Here is an 18,394-nt window from a genome sequence, read left to right as displayed (position 1 = left end):
CTAAAAATAGATTAAAATTTGTATTTATGTGTCACTCTCAAACAAAATTTAAAAAGTATTTCCAATTAGGGATGGTAGATTTTTGTCCTTTTCTACCCGTGCACGAGTCAATAAGTATTGAGAAATTTTATTTTATAAATTCAATTCTCACAAATAGAAATTAATGTATTTCTATATATTAAACTTATGAGAACTTATATAATTACTTGCTCTATGAACTCTAGTTATTTTGAGTTTTGAATATGTTTTTTTTTCACATTTAACAGAAAATTAGGTTAATACATGATTTCAAAATAAATTTTTGTTTTGGTTCAAATGAAAAATAATCATTTCTCAAACAAACAAAAATGAAAACTTGCACTTATTTTCATTTATACACATTTAAAGGGACCATTAAAGAAATATTTAACAAGAAATGGTCTCAAGAAACCAGAATACTATATGAACACATCTTAAGAATAAAATTAAAGTTTTTTATTATTATTAAATCATTAATTAATTTGTATCCCAAACCCAAAGAGAGACAGAAGAATTCCAACCCCATAAGCTAGCCTCATCAATTTCTTTAGATTGATCAGAAAACACCCTATCATTGTTCGCGAAAGATTGATCATCGGTCCAACTCGATATCCAATCCGACAGTTGGGTTTCATAAGGAGAAGGAGTTGAAAACGAATAGTTTGATTGCTCTATTGTACCCGAGGAGGATGAACAATTTGCAGATAAACCCTGATCCTTGTGTTCTTCTTCTTCCTCTGCTTGTCCCTTCTTCCTCACATGACATCTCCAGTAATTCTTGATCTCGTTATCTGTTCTTCCAGGCATTCTTTGAGCAATCTTTGACCATCTAAACAAGTTTAATTAAATTCAGAAATTTATTCAATAAAAGCTTCTTAACTACCATTAATCAAATTTGCATTTACTTATTTCCCCACTGCTCATGCAGCAGAATAATGGTTTGCCCTTCTTCAGCAGTTATCCGCCCTCGTTTCAGATTTGGATGAAGATAGTTCAGCCACCTCATCCTGCAGCTCTTACCGCTCCTCCTAAGCCCTACGAATAAATAAAACATTTACTGTTAAAATCGATCATAAAACCTCATAATATATAACTTAGGAATTAATGTACCTGATGCCTCGGCTAAGGAATCCCATCGTCGTTCTCCCATATGGGAGACTATGGTTATGAGAAGCTCATCTTCCTCCTCGAGCCAAGGCCCTTTCCGTAATCTATCTTCTTCGTGCATGGCTGGTTAACAGTCAGTCACTTTCAGCATAATCAAAAATCTCAAAGAGGCCTACCATTTTTTATACATGAAAAAGGGAGGTACGGAGAAGTGGAAACCAAAGCCCTTTAAAGAAGGAAGGCATTATAGGTGGAAAACACTAATAAGGTGATGGGCTGATGGCTAATATTTGATATCTAATTGGTCAATAAGAATGTTTTTTATTGGACATTGGATAAAGATAAATATAGTTCCATGTCCCCTTTTAACATCATCATCAATTCTGGTACCACTTACAAATGTTTATTTTATCCTATATTAAACAAACACAAAGGAGAGAACCCAACCGGATAGCTTAAATGGAAAAATCCTACTTAAAAAAACAAATGTCACAAATTTAATTCACACTAAGAACTTCCTGATTGAAGTGGAGGATCATAGTTGTGAGAGATCATGTAAACTTTTTTTCTCTAATTTTTCAAACAAAACAAAACAAATGAGAGAAGATTAGACCTTTGGATTCCAATTATTGTGGGAGATTATGTTAGTTTTCTTCGTTGAACAACTCTAATTTAAAAAAAAAAAATGAGAGAAGATTAGACCTTTGGATTCCCACTAATAACATCATGATTGATGATTGAAGTGGAAGGTCTGATTGAAGTGGGAAATCAATCATGTATGTTAGCTTTTTCGAGTGAAAAAACTAATTTTTCAAACAAACAAAAAACAAATGAAAGAAGATTAGACCTTGGGAAGTCAGCACAAACAAAGAGTTTACCCGCCTAAAATTCAATTCTAATTGAAAACATATTGACTAAAGTGCATATGTACCTTAGGCTTTTAAGGGGAAGATTAGATATTTAGAAGTTAGCATAAATAAAGGGTTTACTAGCGTAAGGTTCGATCCAGATTGAAAACATATTGACTAAAATGCATACATACCTTAGGCTTGGATTAAGGGGATTACGATCTTGAAATTCGACTATGATTGAAAACACATTGACTGAAGTAAGCTGGCCTGGAAATCCTGGTCAACAACAAGAACAAAAACAAAACGAAAAACTTTGCATGCATGAACTATCTAATCCGACAAAGTAACATAAACATATCTCCAATGTCAAAAGGGTTATGGTACAAGTTATAATACAATCATAAATAATACTTAATCTGCACCATATTACAAAATAATACAATTTAAATACAATACAAGAAAGGTAAAGAATGTTTCTGAGTGTCATTTACCCTCCTACTCTGGAACCGGCTGCAGCCAATCTCTGCCAAGTGAGTTGGCGTCGCTCTTCCAATTCCTTTGCTTTGGCCTCCTTTTCTTCATATTGTCTCTGACACTCTTCAAACAACTCAATGTCCAATTCTGACAACATTTTTCGAACATTAGCAGTCAGTCCATGGACTGCCTGATTCCAGTGTGATTTCAAATTCTTCTCCATTGCCTCGAAAATGATAGGAAAAACCACACTTCTGTTTTGTGCCATCAAACTAATTATATGCTCATTGTTCCATATAAGGAGAGCCCGTTCAGCAACCTACGACGAAATCATGCCAGAATTGAGCCAAAACTTTTAAGGGCATTGGGAAATCAATTTCTGTTTTTTTTTTCTTTCTAAATATAACAATAGTTTTTTTTCATCTCGAACCTGGAAATGAGAGCTATTTAGACAGCGGGCAATCTGTCTGGAAAGTGGAACCATGCAGCGTTGGAATTCGGCTGATTGTGTAGCCTCCAATACTTCCTCTAGTTCTCCAAGAAAAAGGACTTCTTTGGGGCAATTAGTGACAGGCCAATATTTCAACAAACCCCTAATAACAGTGTCAGCTAGCTTGCAATCCTTCTCAACAAACTGAATAATGCAGTATGAGAGTTGTTGATGATACAAAGCAACTGACTTTGGCTTATGAAGTGGAATGAGTGCTCGAACAAGGAACAATTTATGCTCTTCTTTCATTGGCAAGGCAAACCCGTTAATTATGCTGCCAAGAATCTCCAAAAACTCAGCGATGCCATTATACCTTTCAGTCTCATATATGAAGCGATAGAATATATTATTGATGGATTTTCTAATAAACGGGCGATGCACCATAAACTTCCCATAAATCCGATGAAGGATGGTTTTCAAATATTCCCTTTCTCTAGGATCTTCAGAATCAAACAAATCAAGTAGTTTCAAAACGAACGAATGATTGATGTATCGCTTAGCAATTTTCGCATCTGTGTCGGACGAGAGGACGTATCTCAGCAGTAACTCATACACCAGATGCAAATGCTGCCACGAGGGATCAAGATACGGTTCGTCTTCTTCTGGATCCATATTTTCTGAACCTGTATTTCCATTTGGAGAAGGTGGAAAGCATCTGAATATATTAAGAGAAATCATCTTAACCATTTCTTCTTGGTTACTTTCTGTAATTTTACCAGAACCCGACTGCATAAAATCAATAAGTTCTACAAAAGTCTGTGTTTTGATTTCCTTCTCTTTAATCATCTTTGATGCATCCCTGAAATCAAATTTAAAACAACATATTTGCAATTTCTTGAAAAACAAGTTCTGACGCTCAGAGGTTGGAACGTCCTTAAACATGGGGAGGGTCTCTATGGAAGCCATAGGAACTGCAGCAGCTACAGAGGCAGGGTTTAGGACAACAGTCGAAGTCGAAATTGACCCAGAATTCCCGCTAGCTGGCGGTGCATAACCCAATTCGTTTCCATCTGATTTAGTAACTTTACGTTGCCCACGTTTGATGATCTTGTTAAACATCTGTAAAACGAATGAACCCTAACCCTAAACCCAAAATAAAGAATTTACCAGAATTTCGAACTTAGAATAGTTGAAAAAACATCAGAAATTTTCCAATTAAAGAAATGCTAGTTCTATCTAGCTTAAAAACGAAGATCAACACAGATCTGAGCAGCAGCAATCTATCTATCTTTACTGTACGAGGATCATAAAGGAAAGTGTACCGTCTAGTTAACTGTTAATGAAGGAGTAATTCGATCGGCAAGTCGCCGGTCGGTTAGGGAATTTTCGCCGGCGGCGAAAGAAGTGATATGATGATATCCACAAATTGACGGAGAGATACCGCGTAATTGCAATTTACAATTTGTTAGTCATCAATTATTCAACTCACAGTATTATCTAATAAAAGTCTTTATTTTTAATATATAATAATTTTTATACTATCTTATAAATTATTCATGAAATGTTCTTAACTATTAAAAAACTAGTACAATCCCGTGCAAAAATATATTATTTATTTATAAATATTTTAGATAAAATTAATATTATTTAAATTTAATTAATTTAAAATTAATTTTTATTTGTAAAAATTAAGTTTAATTTTAAACTTAATATTTTAACATATATTTTATTCTCTTGACACCCCACTTTACTACTCAATTGACCATCATCTTGTAACTTACATTTTTTCATATGTTTTTTCTTATCTCTTCGACAAACTATCAACCAATCTTAATCGATCTCAGCTGAGACATATCTCTTATCTCTCGTAAAACTTAACCACTACTCCACAATTGACCATCATTTTGTGACTCACACTTTTTCATATGTATCTTTATTCTTCGACAAAATACTCACCAATGTTAGTCGGCTTCTCTTTTACTCCCACTTCAGCAAATCAACAATCAATCTCAATTGATCACAAACATCTTATCCAACGTCAAACCAACCACTAACCACCACTCGACTTTCCTCTCGTGACCTCACACTTTTAAATGCTTGTCAAACCAACCACTAATTCCGACCTTACACTCGACAAACCACTCATCACCCGACCTCCATCTAGTGACCTCACACTTTCAAATACTTGTTAAACAAATCACTAATTACAACCTCACACTCGACAAACCATCCACCACCCGACCTCAATCTCGTGACCTCACACTTTCAAATAATCGTCAAACCAACAACTATTTCCGACCTCACTTTTTCAGATGTCTTGTATTTATTTTTTAAAAGTTGCGTCACCATATATTATAATCAATAATACATTTTAAAAATCTAAATTTGCATGTTTTGGAAATCAAACCTTAGTGTTAAGCATTAAATGTGAACATTTTAACCATTAGAACATGAGATTGTTGAAATAATTTTATTATTTTGTGTATTTATATATATATATATATATATTGTATTTAATATTTATTATTATCAATTAGTTAATTTTTTATTAACCAAAAATATATTTATACTAATAAAGAAAATATTTTATATATATATATATAAAGATGAAACGTATTTATATAAAATTAATGATGAAAAATAATATAATATATATAAGGTAATTATATTTAATATATATATATATATATTATATTATATTATATGATTAGTGAGAATATAATTAGCAAAATAAAAAATATAAGATAAAATATTTATAGTGAATGCATTTTTTAAAATTTAAATTTACGTGTTTTAGGATTAAAATCATATTTTTAAGAATGAGATTTGAACATTTTAACTAAAAATAGAGTTGATGACGTGAATTATTGTGGCGTCTTATTGATTTTAAGTATCATTATATGAAAGTGTTTTTAAAAATTTAAGTCTATTTTTAAAATTTTACTATATAACAATTAAAATTAAAAATGTACTATTTTACAAGTTCATGATTATTTAAATTTATATTTATAAATTCAAAATTAAGTTATTATTTATTTAAATAAATAAATTTATATTATTAATTTTCTTTTATAATTATTTGTTTTTCTATTGTTTTTAAATTAATTTAGACCTAATTATATATAAATAATAATACTAATAATAATTTTTAATTATAAAAGGATACGACAAAAGATTGCTGCAAAGGCCAAAAATTCTGTAGAAAATTAGAAACGTCGAAGTGAGCTTTGCTCCCGGACATTTTAAAATGGAACCTTATACAAGAGGTGTGCAATAGCTTCCTTGATTGAGGCTCGCTTCCTCTGCTGGTTGTTCGTTGTCTACTAAATGAGCCGAAAACGAGGTTTTAGACGACCTTGGTATTGTAGTGGTAGGCTTGGAAACGAACTTTCTTCATAATTTAATACTAATAATAATATATAATTAATATTTTATAAATTACAAATTTAAAAGTGACAAATAATTTGAAATAAAATTAATATATCATAATATTAACAACTACTCTTAACTAAAGATAATAATGGTGAGGTATCATGCTTCATGATATTTATAAATATTTTATTAAAAATATTAAAAATATTAAGTTCATTGACATGTACATAAATATATTATATTTCTTAACATTATTTCATTGAAACTAATATCCCAATCAAATATAAAATAAAATATTTTTTAAATAAATAAATTTTTTTATTTTTGTTTTCAAACACTAGTAGTCTCTTCATCCAAACAAGAAACATTTCGATGTATGATTATCAAACAAGAATCATGTGAATCATTTTGATCCATGATTATCAAACAAGAATCATGTGAATCATTTCAATCTATGATTATCAAACAAGAATCATGTGATTCTTTCCATCTATGATATTATTAAACAAGAATCATGTATTGACATTGTTAATTTGTTACCATGACGTCATAATCCATAATCAACTTCCATTTGAAATTCTCTATATTCTTCCTATAATCATATAAAGAAATCAAACCTCAAGAAATATACACACTTTATTTTTTAGAACCAGATGAAGAACAGACCAAACAAAATAAAATTCAGGTATAGGGCAACAAATCATGAAAACGTAGAATTCAAAACATAAAACAATCCATAGCAAATATCTAAAAATAACAAGTTCATGCTTCATTGGGGACGGGGTTTGCAGTTAAACAACATAAATATGCATGAAACAAAGATCATCATCTTAAAGATAACTTGGGCATCTCTATATCTAAAATGAAACACAAGCAAACAAACAAACAAAAACATCTAGTTTAAGAGGATCAAAACATAAATAAGCAGCCATGCCACCACTATCAGTATCGGTCATACGCACCCGGCCTACCGCCTCCTCTTCCTCCACCTCCTCCTCCCCTTCCAGCACGATCATAAGGCCCAGATCTTTCACGATAACTTCCCCTTTCATATCGAGCCGGACCACCACTTCCATACCGATCACCGCCTCCTCCTCCTCTTGGCAAGTCTCGAACATACTCCCTCTCCTTACCATATCCATTTGAAGTCTCCCTGTCCAAATAACGATCGCCAGCACCAAACCTCTCTCCAACAGCTGGAAGAGGATACCTATCGTTATTCACATACCTGTCCCGACTTCCATACCTACTCTCCCTAACATCAACTCGCTCCCGATCGCCATACCTTCCTCCTCCATCAAACCGATCTTCAAAGCGGTCCCCACCAAACCTCGAGAATCTATCTCTACCACCACCCGCACCTCCACCTGCGGTAGGGCATTCACGAGCAAAATGACCGGGGCGTCCGCACTTGAAACAATCAGTATTCCCAGAAAGAGGTTTGTTGTCTCCACCTCTGTAACTGTCTCTGAAACTGCCACCTCCTCTCTGACCATCTCTTCCATCTTCCCTGCTTCCGTTAAAACCCCCATAGTTAGAGTCGTCGCCTGACCTTTTCGGCTGAGCCCTGTTGACAGTTATGACTTGACCGTCTAATTCCCTGCCGTGCATTTCCCTGATAGCATCATCCATTCCTCGTCGATCTGCAAATGTTATAAACCCAAATCCACGGGGACGACCTGTATCTCTTTCCACCATCACCTACAACCAATTCACAATACATTAGCCAAAATGATTCAAGAATTGGAAACTCCAATTATCCTCCTTGTCATGTCATGTGAACCTTGTCCAAACTCCAATTATCCATTTCTGAACTTACTGCAATAACATTTATAACAAACAAAGAATCATACTATTCTATAGAAACCATTCTTAAATTTGCCCCCCATAACACATTAACATCTGCATAGGAAGAAGCCAATGGTGTACCCACAAGCTACATCCTTAAACTGCCCATCTTTTCCCAATCAAACTGCACTATCTCCACAAAACAGAGCATCGTATTGTTCCAGAATTCAAAGGTGTATGCAAGACTAAAGAAGAGTGGAGAAAAAGCCAAATAATCAATCTTGGGTACCACATGAGCAAGTATATAGTTCTCGGATATACTTTAGACACTAACTACTTCAGAGCAGATGAAGCAAGGAGGAGAGATAAGAAATCAAGCTCAACAAGGAGCCATTAATCAGAAGAGTCGATGCTAGATCATGTCTTCCCCTTTGTCTAAGGCATATCAGTCCACTTCACACTGAGCAGAAATGTTGTTTGATGGCGAGGTTTAACCATTCTTTCAGTTCAAAAACTTTGTTCTCCAAACAGAAACTATTGATACAGCAGTAATTCACAATAACAAACTTGGTGCCAACTAGCAGGAAGGGGAATAAGTCAGCATGAATTGCACAGTTCCCCAAACTTTCTTCTCGATTAGGAACATAATGCATTAATATCATCAAGGATTAGACATTTTCTTACTATAAAGGATATTAACTATGTCTATCAGGTGGTAAATAAAACAATAACTATCTCAAACTGCAACTGCCCTTTTAACAGCTCCCGCAATCCCAACACTAGCAGAGGAACACTAACACCTCAAAATGTGTGATTCTTGCTCAACCACAGAAATCTTTATTCAATATAAGATATGCTTACAAAGTAGCGCTTCACAGAAAGCATGCAGACAAAAGAAACCAAACACAAATTGCTCAGACCTGGCACACTAGTATTAATAGCATACATTAAATCCAACTCCAGCAGCAACTTCTAAACAAGAAACAATAACCACAAATTTATCCAACTCTAACCAGTTAAAAATGATTTTGACATATATATATTGGAAACATTAAAATAACATCATCCTAGTTTATGGACAAAACAAGTGACAAACTGATTGCCAGTCTATAATTCATGCAGCAGTTATTTACTATCTCCATTTAAACAATCAGAGGTCTTAATAAACTCAACTTGAACTAGGAAAAGGCCCAGGAATATTGTTCAAATACTATCTGTAAGGGTTGCATGAAGTGGAATTGATTGCTGTTGTATCAGAAACACTGCCCAAATTATTTGGGATAAATTAGTTAAGAAATGGATGCTTAATGCTAAGGAAAACAGGAAGTTCATGTGGAGAAACAATATTTCAGTTTTCAAAAAAGATGTATAATCATATAAATAAGTTTTCTAACAAGTATATGTAAACTAAGCTTTAAGAACCACAAAAGAGCACATAGTTATCAATGATATCTATTGACCAAATAAAATCCTAGGAGGAAAAAAAATTGAGGGCAAAACAAGCTGACCCAAGATGATAAGAATCATAAGCATATAATTGAAGGACTCGGGGTCAATATGCTAGCAAAAGAATTAAATAAAACATTCTACACCATAAAATAAGCCTAATTAGAAGTACATGTTAAATAAACATTGTTTCAATATTGAAAACAATGAAAGGATAGCGACCAGTTTTGAGGAGGGCGGACAGATATCATACAACAAATGGCTTCATCCAAATTACCACACTACAGATTGTCCTTGTCATTAAGCATGCTCCGTTAGCCTGGTAGACATAACCACATAATCATGACTCCTAGAAAGGAAACCTCAATGACCTCAAGCTGACAGCAACAGACATAACCGATCAATTTAAGATTCAACTTTCTCCATCAGAGCTCAAGACGTTTCAACTGGAAGAAACAAATTACTGTCTCAAATAACTGGAATCTTGGCACCCAGCAATTGACCAAGAATACATCACATCTAATCATCTAGAACTCCATAACTTTGGCATTGAACTAAAAACACAGGATGCGCTATGGATGTTTTGGTATCACAAGGCTTGCAAGGGCCACAAACTATACTCAACGGGTCATAAGGTGCTGGCCAATGCCCTCATCAATCATGTCGGAAAGAACTCTTCAAAATGAGATCTGATCTCTAATATGATAACTAAATTTCTGAACTCAAGGACTGAAAAGATTAGAAGAAAACAAAGATGAGACATGTGTATGAAACCACTGACTGTGAACTCTTTGAACAAGCATAGAAGGTGGTACAATCTGATTCATACTCTCATTGATTTATATCATTCAACACTATCAGTGCCTGTGAAAAGTACCCAAACATGTATGCTCTTTGAATTGTCCTCAATTATTCAGGTAATATTCGTTAACATGTCTTACTATATGGAAATTCAAGGTGCTAGGTTTATGTATTTGGCAAGTTCTGACCCTCTTATCTCTTTACTAAAGAACTCACTTTCCAAACTATTTTAGTTTTGTCTCATGCTGCTGTGACAACTTCAACCAAAGGAGATGACTTAAAAGCTTCACAACTTTAAGAAAATTGACTAAACACAATATAAGACTTCAATATCTTATTCGATTCAACCAGTTGATATAATCTGTAATCAGACAACATCACATCAGAATGCAGTAGCTTTCTTGAGTCTCATATATTTGCATATCAGTTGTTCAATAACTACTCCTGGACAGAGAGCGGTAGATAAAACATGTCATTGAAATTTCAAGTATGTACAATAAACATAAACCAAAACATATTTTACATATCCCATCTAGTTAAGAGTCTGAATCTAATATAAAGAAAACCAATAATCATCTCCACTACTGTCTAATTAGATGAGAAACAGCAAAATAATTCCAAAAGAAGGAAAAGAAAGACAACCCACAAGTTTTCATCAAAGTTCATATCCAACAAAGAAACAAAATATTAAAAAAAAAAAAAATGAATAAATTCATAAGTTTCAAACACAATATAAGAACATAAATAACAAATTCATCAGTTAAAAAGCCCTAGATTAAAAGAAATCTATGAACAGATATCGTTTAGTTATGTATAATTACCAACGATTCAATGATCTTCCCGTATCGGCTGAAAGCATCCTCAAGAATCCTCTCTGAGGTACTCCAAGTAAGACCTCCCACAAAGATACGATAATCATCTCTTCCAGACATCTATGAATCCAAAGAAGGATCATTAATGAAACGAACGATTTAGAAGAAAGATAATAAACGGAAAGAAAAGATAAGCTTACAGTTTTTTTCTCAAACCTAGCCAACTGCGCAGGGTTGAAACTTGAAACAGAAACCCTAAATTTAGAAATGAGGGCGTTGTATCCCAATTTCTAGTATTTATAAATTTATTTTTTTTAATTTCCTTTTTTTTCTTTTCTTTTACATAAAATTGAAATTTTAAATAAACTATTAAATATTTTATACTATATGGACTATTTCATTTAGACTATTTCATTTAGACTATTTCAATAATTTAATCAATAAATTAAAAAATATATTATTACATTTTACAAATATACTAACTTCATTTTATTTTATTTGGTCTTGCAACAAATTATTTTGACCAGAAGTTTCAACTTTAATAAAAAAAAATGTGTAAAATTGTTATTGAGTTGTGTTTTTATAATTAACTAGTATGTATTTCGTCCATTTGCAAATGCACGAGTAATAATATAAAAAAACCGTGAAAAAAATATTACGGTAAAAATGTTTATGGGCGGGTCAACCCAAAATCCGACCCAAATATTTATTTACTTTCACATATATCCAAATAAACCATAGCACTCGACCCGGCAATTCAATCCAGACACTTTAAAAATTAAGCATAATTATATATATATATATATAGATTAATTAGTTAAAAAGTTGAACTTATATTATTACAAATGTTCTGCGTTCATCAAATTTTGTGTTGAATTTAAAATATAAAGTGTTATTAGCCTAATTGGTTAAAAGATGGTACTTGTTTAATTAGATTTCAAGTTATATATATATATTAGTTAAAAAGTTGAACTTATATTTTTAAAATGTTCCGCGTTTATCAAATTTGATGTTAAATTTAAAATATAAAGTGTTATTAGTTAGTCTGTTAAAATGTTATACTTGTTTTGTTTGATTGCAAGTTCGAATCATACCTATAGCATTTTTAATTTTATTTTTAACCGTTTTAAATTTATGGGTGGGTCAACACATAATTCGACTCAAGTATCCATTTACTCTCACATATATATCCAAATTAACCACAGCTCTTGATTCGGCAATCCGGACATTTTAAAAATTAAGCATCATTATATATACATATATATTAGTTAAAAAATTGAACTTATATTGTTAAAATGTCTCGCGTTTATCAAATTTGATGTTGAATTTAAAATATAAAGTATTATTAGTTTAGTTGGTTAAAATGTTGTACTTATTTTGTTAGGTTGCATGTTCGAACCATACCTATAGCACTTTAAATTTTATTTTTAACCGTTTTAAGTTTATGGGCGGGTCAACCCACAATCCAACCCAAATATCTATTTACTCTCACATGTATCCAAATTAACCACAGCTCTCGACCCGGCAATCCGGAAATTTTAAAAATTAAGCATTATTATATATATAAATTAATTAGTTAGAAGTTGAACTTATATTACTAAAATGTCCCGCGTTCATCAAATTTCGTGTTAAATTTAAAATATAAAGTGTTATTAGCCCAGTTGGTTAAAAATTTGTACATGTTTTGTTAGGTTGCAAGTTCAAATCATACCTATAACATTTTAAATTTTATTTTTAACTGTTTTAAATTTATGGGCGGGTCAATCCACAATCCGACCCAAGTATTCATTATTCTCACATATATATTCAAATTAACCACAGTTCTCGACCCGACAATCTGGACACTCAAAAAATTAAGCATTATTATATATATATATATAGATTTTGTTAAAATTTAACTACAACTTTGTTTTTTATTTTATTTTATTTAATAGTATTCATAGTCATGAGCTGCATTTAAATCTCTCTTAGACATGTATTAATTTTTTTTTTACATTAATTACAAAACACTCAAAACATAAATATCCAATTTTTTTTTTTAATCAAAATCTGATGCCTATCCCTTCAAAATCAGGCAGATGTGCTAATTCATAGCCGGGGCTGTTTGGTGGTGAGCACCTTGCCTATAGCCGGGCTGTTTGGTGGCTCTCGCACTAACAATCAAAAGACACGAGCACCTTGGTCCAAATACAAATATTTTCTACCGAGCTTTGGTAAAAAGAAAAACAATTCAATATCTAATATAGCTGAATTTTAATTTTCCAAAACAACTAAAACTAAAGGATCAATTATGGTAATAATAGATACCCTTATTATTCTCATATTTATACTTTTTCCTTTAAGCCGTTTTCTACTAGTTCTAAGACCTCTACTAGTTCTTCAATTTGATATATCATATAATAAATTCAGAATTTCAAAGCCAATCACACAACTAAACAATCAACAACTGATTCATATTGAGATCTTTGAATGCAAGGATAAAAACCCATTGATTAGATCTCAATAAAGATTCAATCTTCTAATTGAGAGATTTCCAGATATCTTCTAATTGAAAGATGTTCAGATTATGTTGTTCAAGGTAGAAAAACAGATGATGTATTAAGTAACTTGATAAAATTTAAACAAGACATAATCAAAGTATTACAGTTCTTATAACTATACTATTTCAGAAGTCTCACAAACAGATAATAGTTGTCGATTTACTTTATTGCCATTACAGAAGATCCATATTGTTTGAACAATCCAATTCAATCCAATGTTCTTCTTCAAGCATCCTTATCAGATTCTGCGACTTTCTGAATTAAAGGTTCAAGAACATCTGTATTAGTTTCTAGGCCTTTCTGATCAGATTCTGCTTCAACCTATCCACACAACAACAAACAAAGCTTTAAAAATGGTTGAAAGTTAGAACCCTAATCTTTAAATAACACTGCAGCTAACTTAATGACCTTGTTTGCTGCTGCTGCTGGCTTATATGGGCATGCTGCTGGTACCCTATTCGGTTTTCGATATTCCCAACCGAAAATTCCATACACTTTAGCCTGTCAATTGGAAAGATTAACCTAATGAAACAGAACAAATCCAAGAACATAGATTTAAATAAGGGAAATAAGACTAAAAATTGTTCTTACCAACAAGTAATCGAATAGCAGGGGGAGTATGTTCACGATCGGGATGAGGAAAAGGGGCACAAGGCAAACCAAACAAACCTAAATGCATACAGATAGACATGGATTGAGAAATTGAGTGAAAATCAAACAGATTTGATGAAATTACACAGATTAACAGAGCTCTGATTACAAGGTACCATCTTTGGTTGTCGTCTTCAAATCAAAATCAAAATCCGATTAGGGATGATGTCTTCTCTCTAGATCTCTCTTAAATCGTTGACCCAGTTTTAATCAATTGATGATGAATGATCTGCAATTAGACTCATCTAGGTTTTCAATGGTTTATCATTTCTCAAGCAAATGTCAAAATAACAAAATAGGTCTTTAACTTTGAAGTATTTTTCGAAACCACAATAAAACTCTTTATTAAACCATGTTAACCACCAAATGGAGAACCGACCTAATTTTTCAATTGTTTAATTTTTAACACTATTATTATAACTTTAAAAAAATTGATTTAAAGATTAAAGTTTTTCATATTTCATTCTCATTAAAGGATGGATTTAGTGTTATATTAATGATATTATATAGTAAATAATCTCATATATAGGCTATAATTTTTTTAAAACTTAAGAATAAAATTAAATTCGACATTAAGAGGAGAGTGTTGGAATTAAAGATAACAAGTTACTTAAATTAATTAATATGAATGAGAAAAGAAATTTAAGAATAAATTTATATTAGTTATTCCCCAAAATAAAATAAAAAATTATTTCTAAATATATAAAAGTTTATTTAATGTTTCCAAAATCTTCATTTTTAATGTTTGAATTTTTTTTTTATCATATACACAAACTGAATTATAAATTATAAGAAATTAGAAAATTTATGATACTAAACATAATAGAGGAAACAAAATTGTTGATAATGTTATTAGTCTTTTTTCATAAAATAATTTAAAATAATTTAAAATAGAAAATTTAAATGTTGTATCGGGCTTTTAGACTATAGAAACAATACATTATGAACATTATTATAAGTTTTTTTAGGCGAGATTGGGCATATGTTACAAACATACTTATTATTTAAGTCATGCTCAGGTATGACACGACGTTAGTTATTTGTGTCGTGTTTAATTATCACATGATACATATGTTTAGTTATCACACGACACATACAAGACATTTGTATTGTGTTTGTGTTGTGTTTATCAATTCTTTATATTTTTGAATTATACACTTGAATAAAATAATAAATTGGTTTTTAAAGTATTAATAATTTTCAATCTAAATAACTTATTTTTAAATTAACATGTTTTTCTAAAATATTATATTTTTATTATACACTAAAAATTAAAATAAAACATGAATTCACCTTTATTTATATATATAAAAGTGTATAAATATATGTATTTGGGGGTTAGAATTCTTAAAAGTCTTGCCTTTTTTTCATTTCTCAAATCTCATATACTCTTCTTATATTAGTTGTCGGTTTGATTCGAATGGACGGTCTGCTCTCCTCTTTATCAATTCTAAAATAGAAAAAAAAAATCAAAATATAATATTTTTCTTATAATAAATTAGTTGGATAAAATAAGTGATTTAAAAAATTATATTCACTTTTATTGCCTAAAAACTAATTTATATTTTATTTTATTCTATTAAGCGAGACAATTAATTGTCATTAATATTGGTTAAAGAGAATATTTTTTTAGTTACATATTTATTTATTATTAATCAATTAATTAAAGATTTTATTTAAAACTAAAATTAATGTTATAATAACAAGATTTTTATTTTCAAAAAAGTCTACAAATCATTTTATTTCTAACCATTTTTCACAAATTTAAACACTCAATATGTCTAAGTATAATTTTGTTGAAGACACAAATTTAAAACGAAACTGAAGATTCGAAAGTCGGCGTGTCATCCCATAGCACCACGAGAGACAACCTGTCAGTCAATTAGAACGACACGAAAGTCAACGTGCCAGTCAATTAGAACAACAAAATTGGACTGTACTAATTTGGTTCGGAATTCTTCCAAGCAATAGCGACATTAATTGTGTAAAAATAATGATAACTACATTTCCAACTTGATGTGAAAGTTCATCAACAAAGGAAACATGACAATCAAAAGTATAATAAAGATCTTAAACGTTATAGGTTTAAAAGGAAACTTGTGAGTTGTGATGAAAAACCTAATCTTCATTTATACAGAAATAAAAAACACATCAACATAACATGGCTGATGATAATAAGAACATAGTCACTTTTTATTGATAAAAAATATCAGATCTTTACACATATAATGTAATACATATAAAATTACTTTGATTATCATCATCAATCATTAAATCGACACTTTTCCTCTCAATAGTCTTTTATGTGCATTCAGCAGTCTTGCACGGATTGTCTGAACATTTACAAACAGGTTTACCTGAAGCCTCCCACCCATTATAACCGCGTTCCAGAACCATTATGTTCTTTATTCCAGCATCATCCTTCACATTACCAAGATAATCTGCTAATCTTCTTGCACATTTTGGTCCACGAACCTACACAACCCATATGCAACAAATTCAACATTTAGTTTGCCTTTTTTACTAATAAGATCATTTGTAGTATATAAAGAACTCATTACTCTAATACAACAAGTTTATCAAAAATCCATGTAGAGCTTGAAAGAACAACATCAAACGTAAAATGATGATTGAAACCTTCTCAATTCAACGTGACAAATAGAAATGCTAGTACAAATCTTTCATTCAAATGCAGTAAGAGTAGCTTCAATGGGTAACATTCTTCATTCTTGAATCATGATCGATTTGTATTTTTCACTCAAAATTCAGCTAGTTTACAATTTTCAACAAGTATAACAAGCAACACAACAACTAGGAAATATCAAGATCCGGGTTGGGTTGGGTTGGGTTGACTAGTGCAAATGCTAATATGAATAAACAAGAAGGTAAAACATGAAAGATTTACAGCAAAATGCCATATTTAGTGCAATTCTTTACAGACGAGTAGTAAGAAGGCGACAACTAGGTTATAACCAACAAGTTCATAACAATTGCAGTGAACCCATATACACACTTCCATAAATAAGAGCTTCTGTGATGTTAAACCTTCAAAATAATGCAATTGATCGAATATCACCATTGATAACTATCACTAACATGTATTCTCGCAACTCAATTCATGATCAAGCAAAAGTAATAATTGAATTCTAATATCAATCAAGAATATTTATCATCAATAGCTATAAAGTAAAAGAGTTCAGAGAACCTGGCTGAGAGCACAATGGAAAACAAGGGTGTCTTTCCCTTTGACAGTCTGAATAAGATTAGGGATCTTATCGGTGAAAGTATCACTAGCAAAGTGAAGAGAACCACATATATGACCATCGTAACTTCGCTCATCGTCCCTGCTCCAGATCGCAATCAAATCAGACATGAAATCCTTAAAAAACCTAAAAACAAATTCGATACAAGTACCTGACATCAATTATAGCAACATTTGGACGAGGTTTAACGGAGAGAAGCTGAGAACTTGTCACATATGTGATCATCCGAGCCATCGCCTCCCTCTTCGTCGTCTTCGTTGCTTCTTTGCGCATAGGGTTTGAGATTAGGCCTTGTTTGGTTTTAACAGTGATTGACTTTTAATTGTAAGAGCCCTCAAACTATCGTTACTTTTTAGTTTAACATTGATACTTTTTAGATAAAATAATAAAGTTGCCCTCGAATTATCATTACTTCTTACACTCTTAACAAAATTAAGTTTGAGAAATTAGTTATAAGTTTTAACTTGTTAAAAACAAAAGATGTAGCGTTTTGATTATTTATGTATATAATTTCAAATTGAAAAAGAGATATAAATTAGATTGATAGTTTATCTCATATATTTATATATATTTTTATGAGAAAATATTATTTGAATTTTTTTGAAAAAATAATTATAAGATTTAATTTATTAAAATATAAGAAATGCAGTGTTTTGATTATTTATGTATGTATATAATTTCATATTAAAAATTAAACTATTAAAATAACAAGTTTAATAATTTTTTCTTTCAAGTTGATATAGTCATGGTTAAGCGTTCAAATATCGTAACAATTGTAAAAAAAAAAAAAAAAAAAGCCATGTTTCATTTCTGATTCATTTATCTATAAAAATTTGGTTAA

General features: G+C 31.2%; 5 protein-coding genes across 6 annotated transcripts; all 5 read right to left on the bottom strand.

Annotated features, from left to right (window-relative positions):
• Positions 1-348: 348 nt before the first annotated feature.
• LOC124920161 (transcription factor MYB27-like) lies at positions 349-2,305 on the bottom strand. The gene is made up of 4 exons (XM_047460582.1): positions 2,168-2,305; positions 1,129-1,248; positions 924-1,053; positions 349-847 (listed from the first exon to the last, which is right to left on the bottom strand). The coding sequence occupies exons 2-4, from the start codon at positions 1,244-1,246 to the stop codon at positions 496-498; spliced, it is 600 nt and encodes a 199-aa protein (XP_047316538.1). The 5' UTR covers positions 1,247-1,248; positions 2,168-2,305; the 3' UTR covers positions 349-495.
• LOC124920160 (serine/threonine protein phosphatase 2A 57 kDa regulatory subunit B' beta isoform) lies at positions 2,304-4,352 on the bottom strand. Its single transcript, XM_047460581.1, has 2 exons — positions 2,881-4,352; positions 2,304-2,769 (listed from the first exon to the last, which is right to left on the bottom strand). The coding sequence occupies exons 1-2, from the start codon at positions 3,997-3,999 to the stop codon at positions 2,464-2,466; spliced, it is 1,425 nt and encodes a 474-aa protein (XP_047316537.1). The 5' UTR covers positions 4,000-4,352; the 3' UTR covers positions 2,304-2,463.
• A 2,588-nt stretch (positions 4,353-6,940) lies between these two features.
• On the bottom strand, positions 6,941-11,370 carry LOC124920159 (glycine-rich RNA-binding protein RZ1C). Of its 2 annotated transcripts, XM_047460579.1 has the most exons (3): positions 11,300-11,370; positions 11,109-11,219; positions 6,941-7,953 (listed from the first exon to the last, which is right to left on the bottom strand). In XM_047460579.1, the coding sequence occupies exons 2-3, from the start codon at positions 11,217-11,219 to the stop codon at positions 7,195-7,197; spliced, it is 870 nt and encodes a 289-aa protein (XP_047316535.1). In that variant the 5' UTR covers positions 11,300-11,370; the 3' UTR covers positions 6,941-7,194. The 2 variants fall into 2 exon arrangements, with proteins under 2 accessions (XP_047316535.1, XP_047316536.1); XM_047460580.1 differs by lacking the exon at positions 11,300-11,370 and having other exon boundaries at positions 6,941-10,731.
• A 2,311-nt stretch (positions 11,371-13,681) lies between these two features.
• LOC124915323 lies at positions 13,682-14,540 on the bottom strand. The gene is made up of 4 exons (XM_047456020.1): positions 14,407-14,540; positions 14,231-14,308; positions 14,048-14,140; positions 13,682-13,960 (listed from the first exon to the last, which is right to left on the bottom strand). Exons 1-4 carry the CDS (start codon positions 14,407-14,409, stop codon positions 13,865-13,867), a joined length of 270 nt encoding a protein of 89 aa, XP_047311976.1. The 5' UTR covers positions 14,410-14,540; the 3' UTR covers positions 13,682-13,864.
• A 1,922-nt stretch (positions 14,541-16,462) lies between these two features.
• Positions 16,463-17,863, bottom strand: LOC124915312 (dual specificity phosphatase Cdc25). The gene is made up of 3 exons (XM_047456009.1): positions 17,705-17,863; positions 17,496-17,634; positions 16,463-16,765 (listed from the first exon to the last, which is right to left on the bottom strand). Exons 1-3 carry the CDS (start codon positions 17,824-17,826, stop codon positions 16,592-16,594), a joined length of 435 nt encoding a protein of 144 aa, XP_047311965.1. The 5' UTR covers positions 17,827-17,863; the 3' UTR covers positions 16,463-16,591.
• Positions 17,864-18,394: the final 531 nt, after the last annotated feature.

The sequence above is a fragment of the Impatiens glandulifera genome, chromosome 1 (genome assembly GCF_907164915.1).
Source record: "Impatiens glandulifera chromosome 1, dImpGla2.1, whole genome shotgun sequence".
In the NCBI taxonomy this organism is placed as follows: domain Eukaryota; kingdom Viridiplantae; phylum Streptophyta; class Magnoliopsida; order Ericales; family Balsaminaceae; genus Impatiens; species Impatiens glandulifera.
This window is presented reverse-complemented; position numbering and strand designations above follow the sequence as displayed.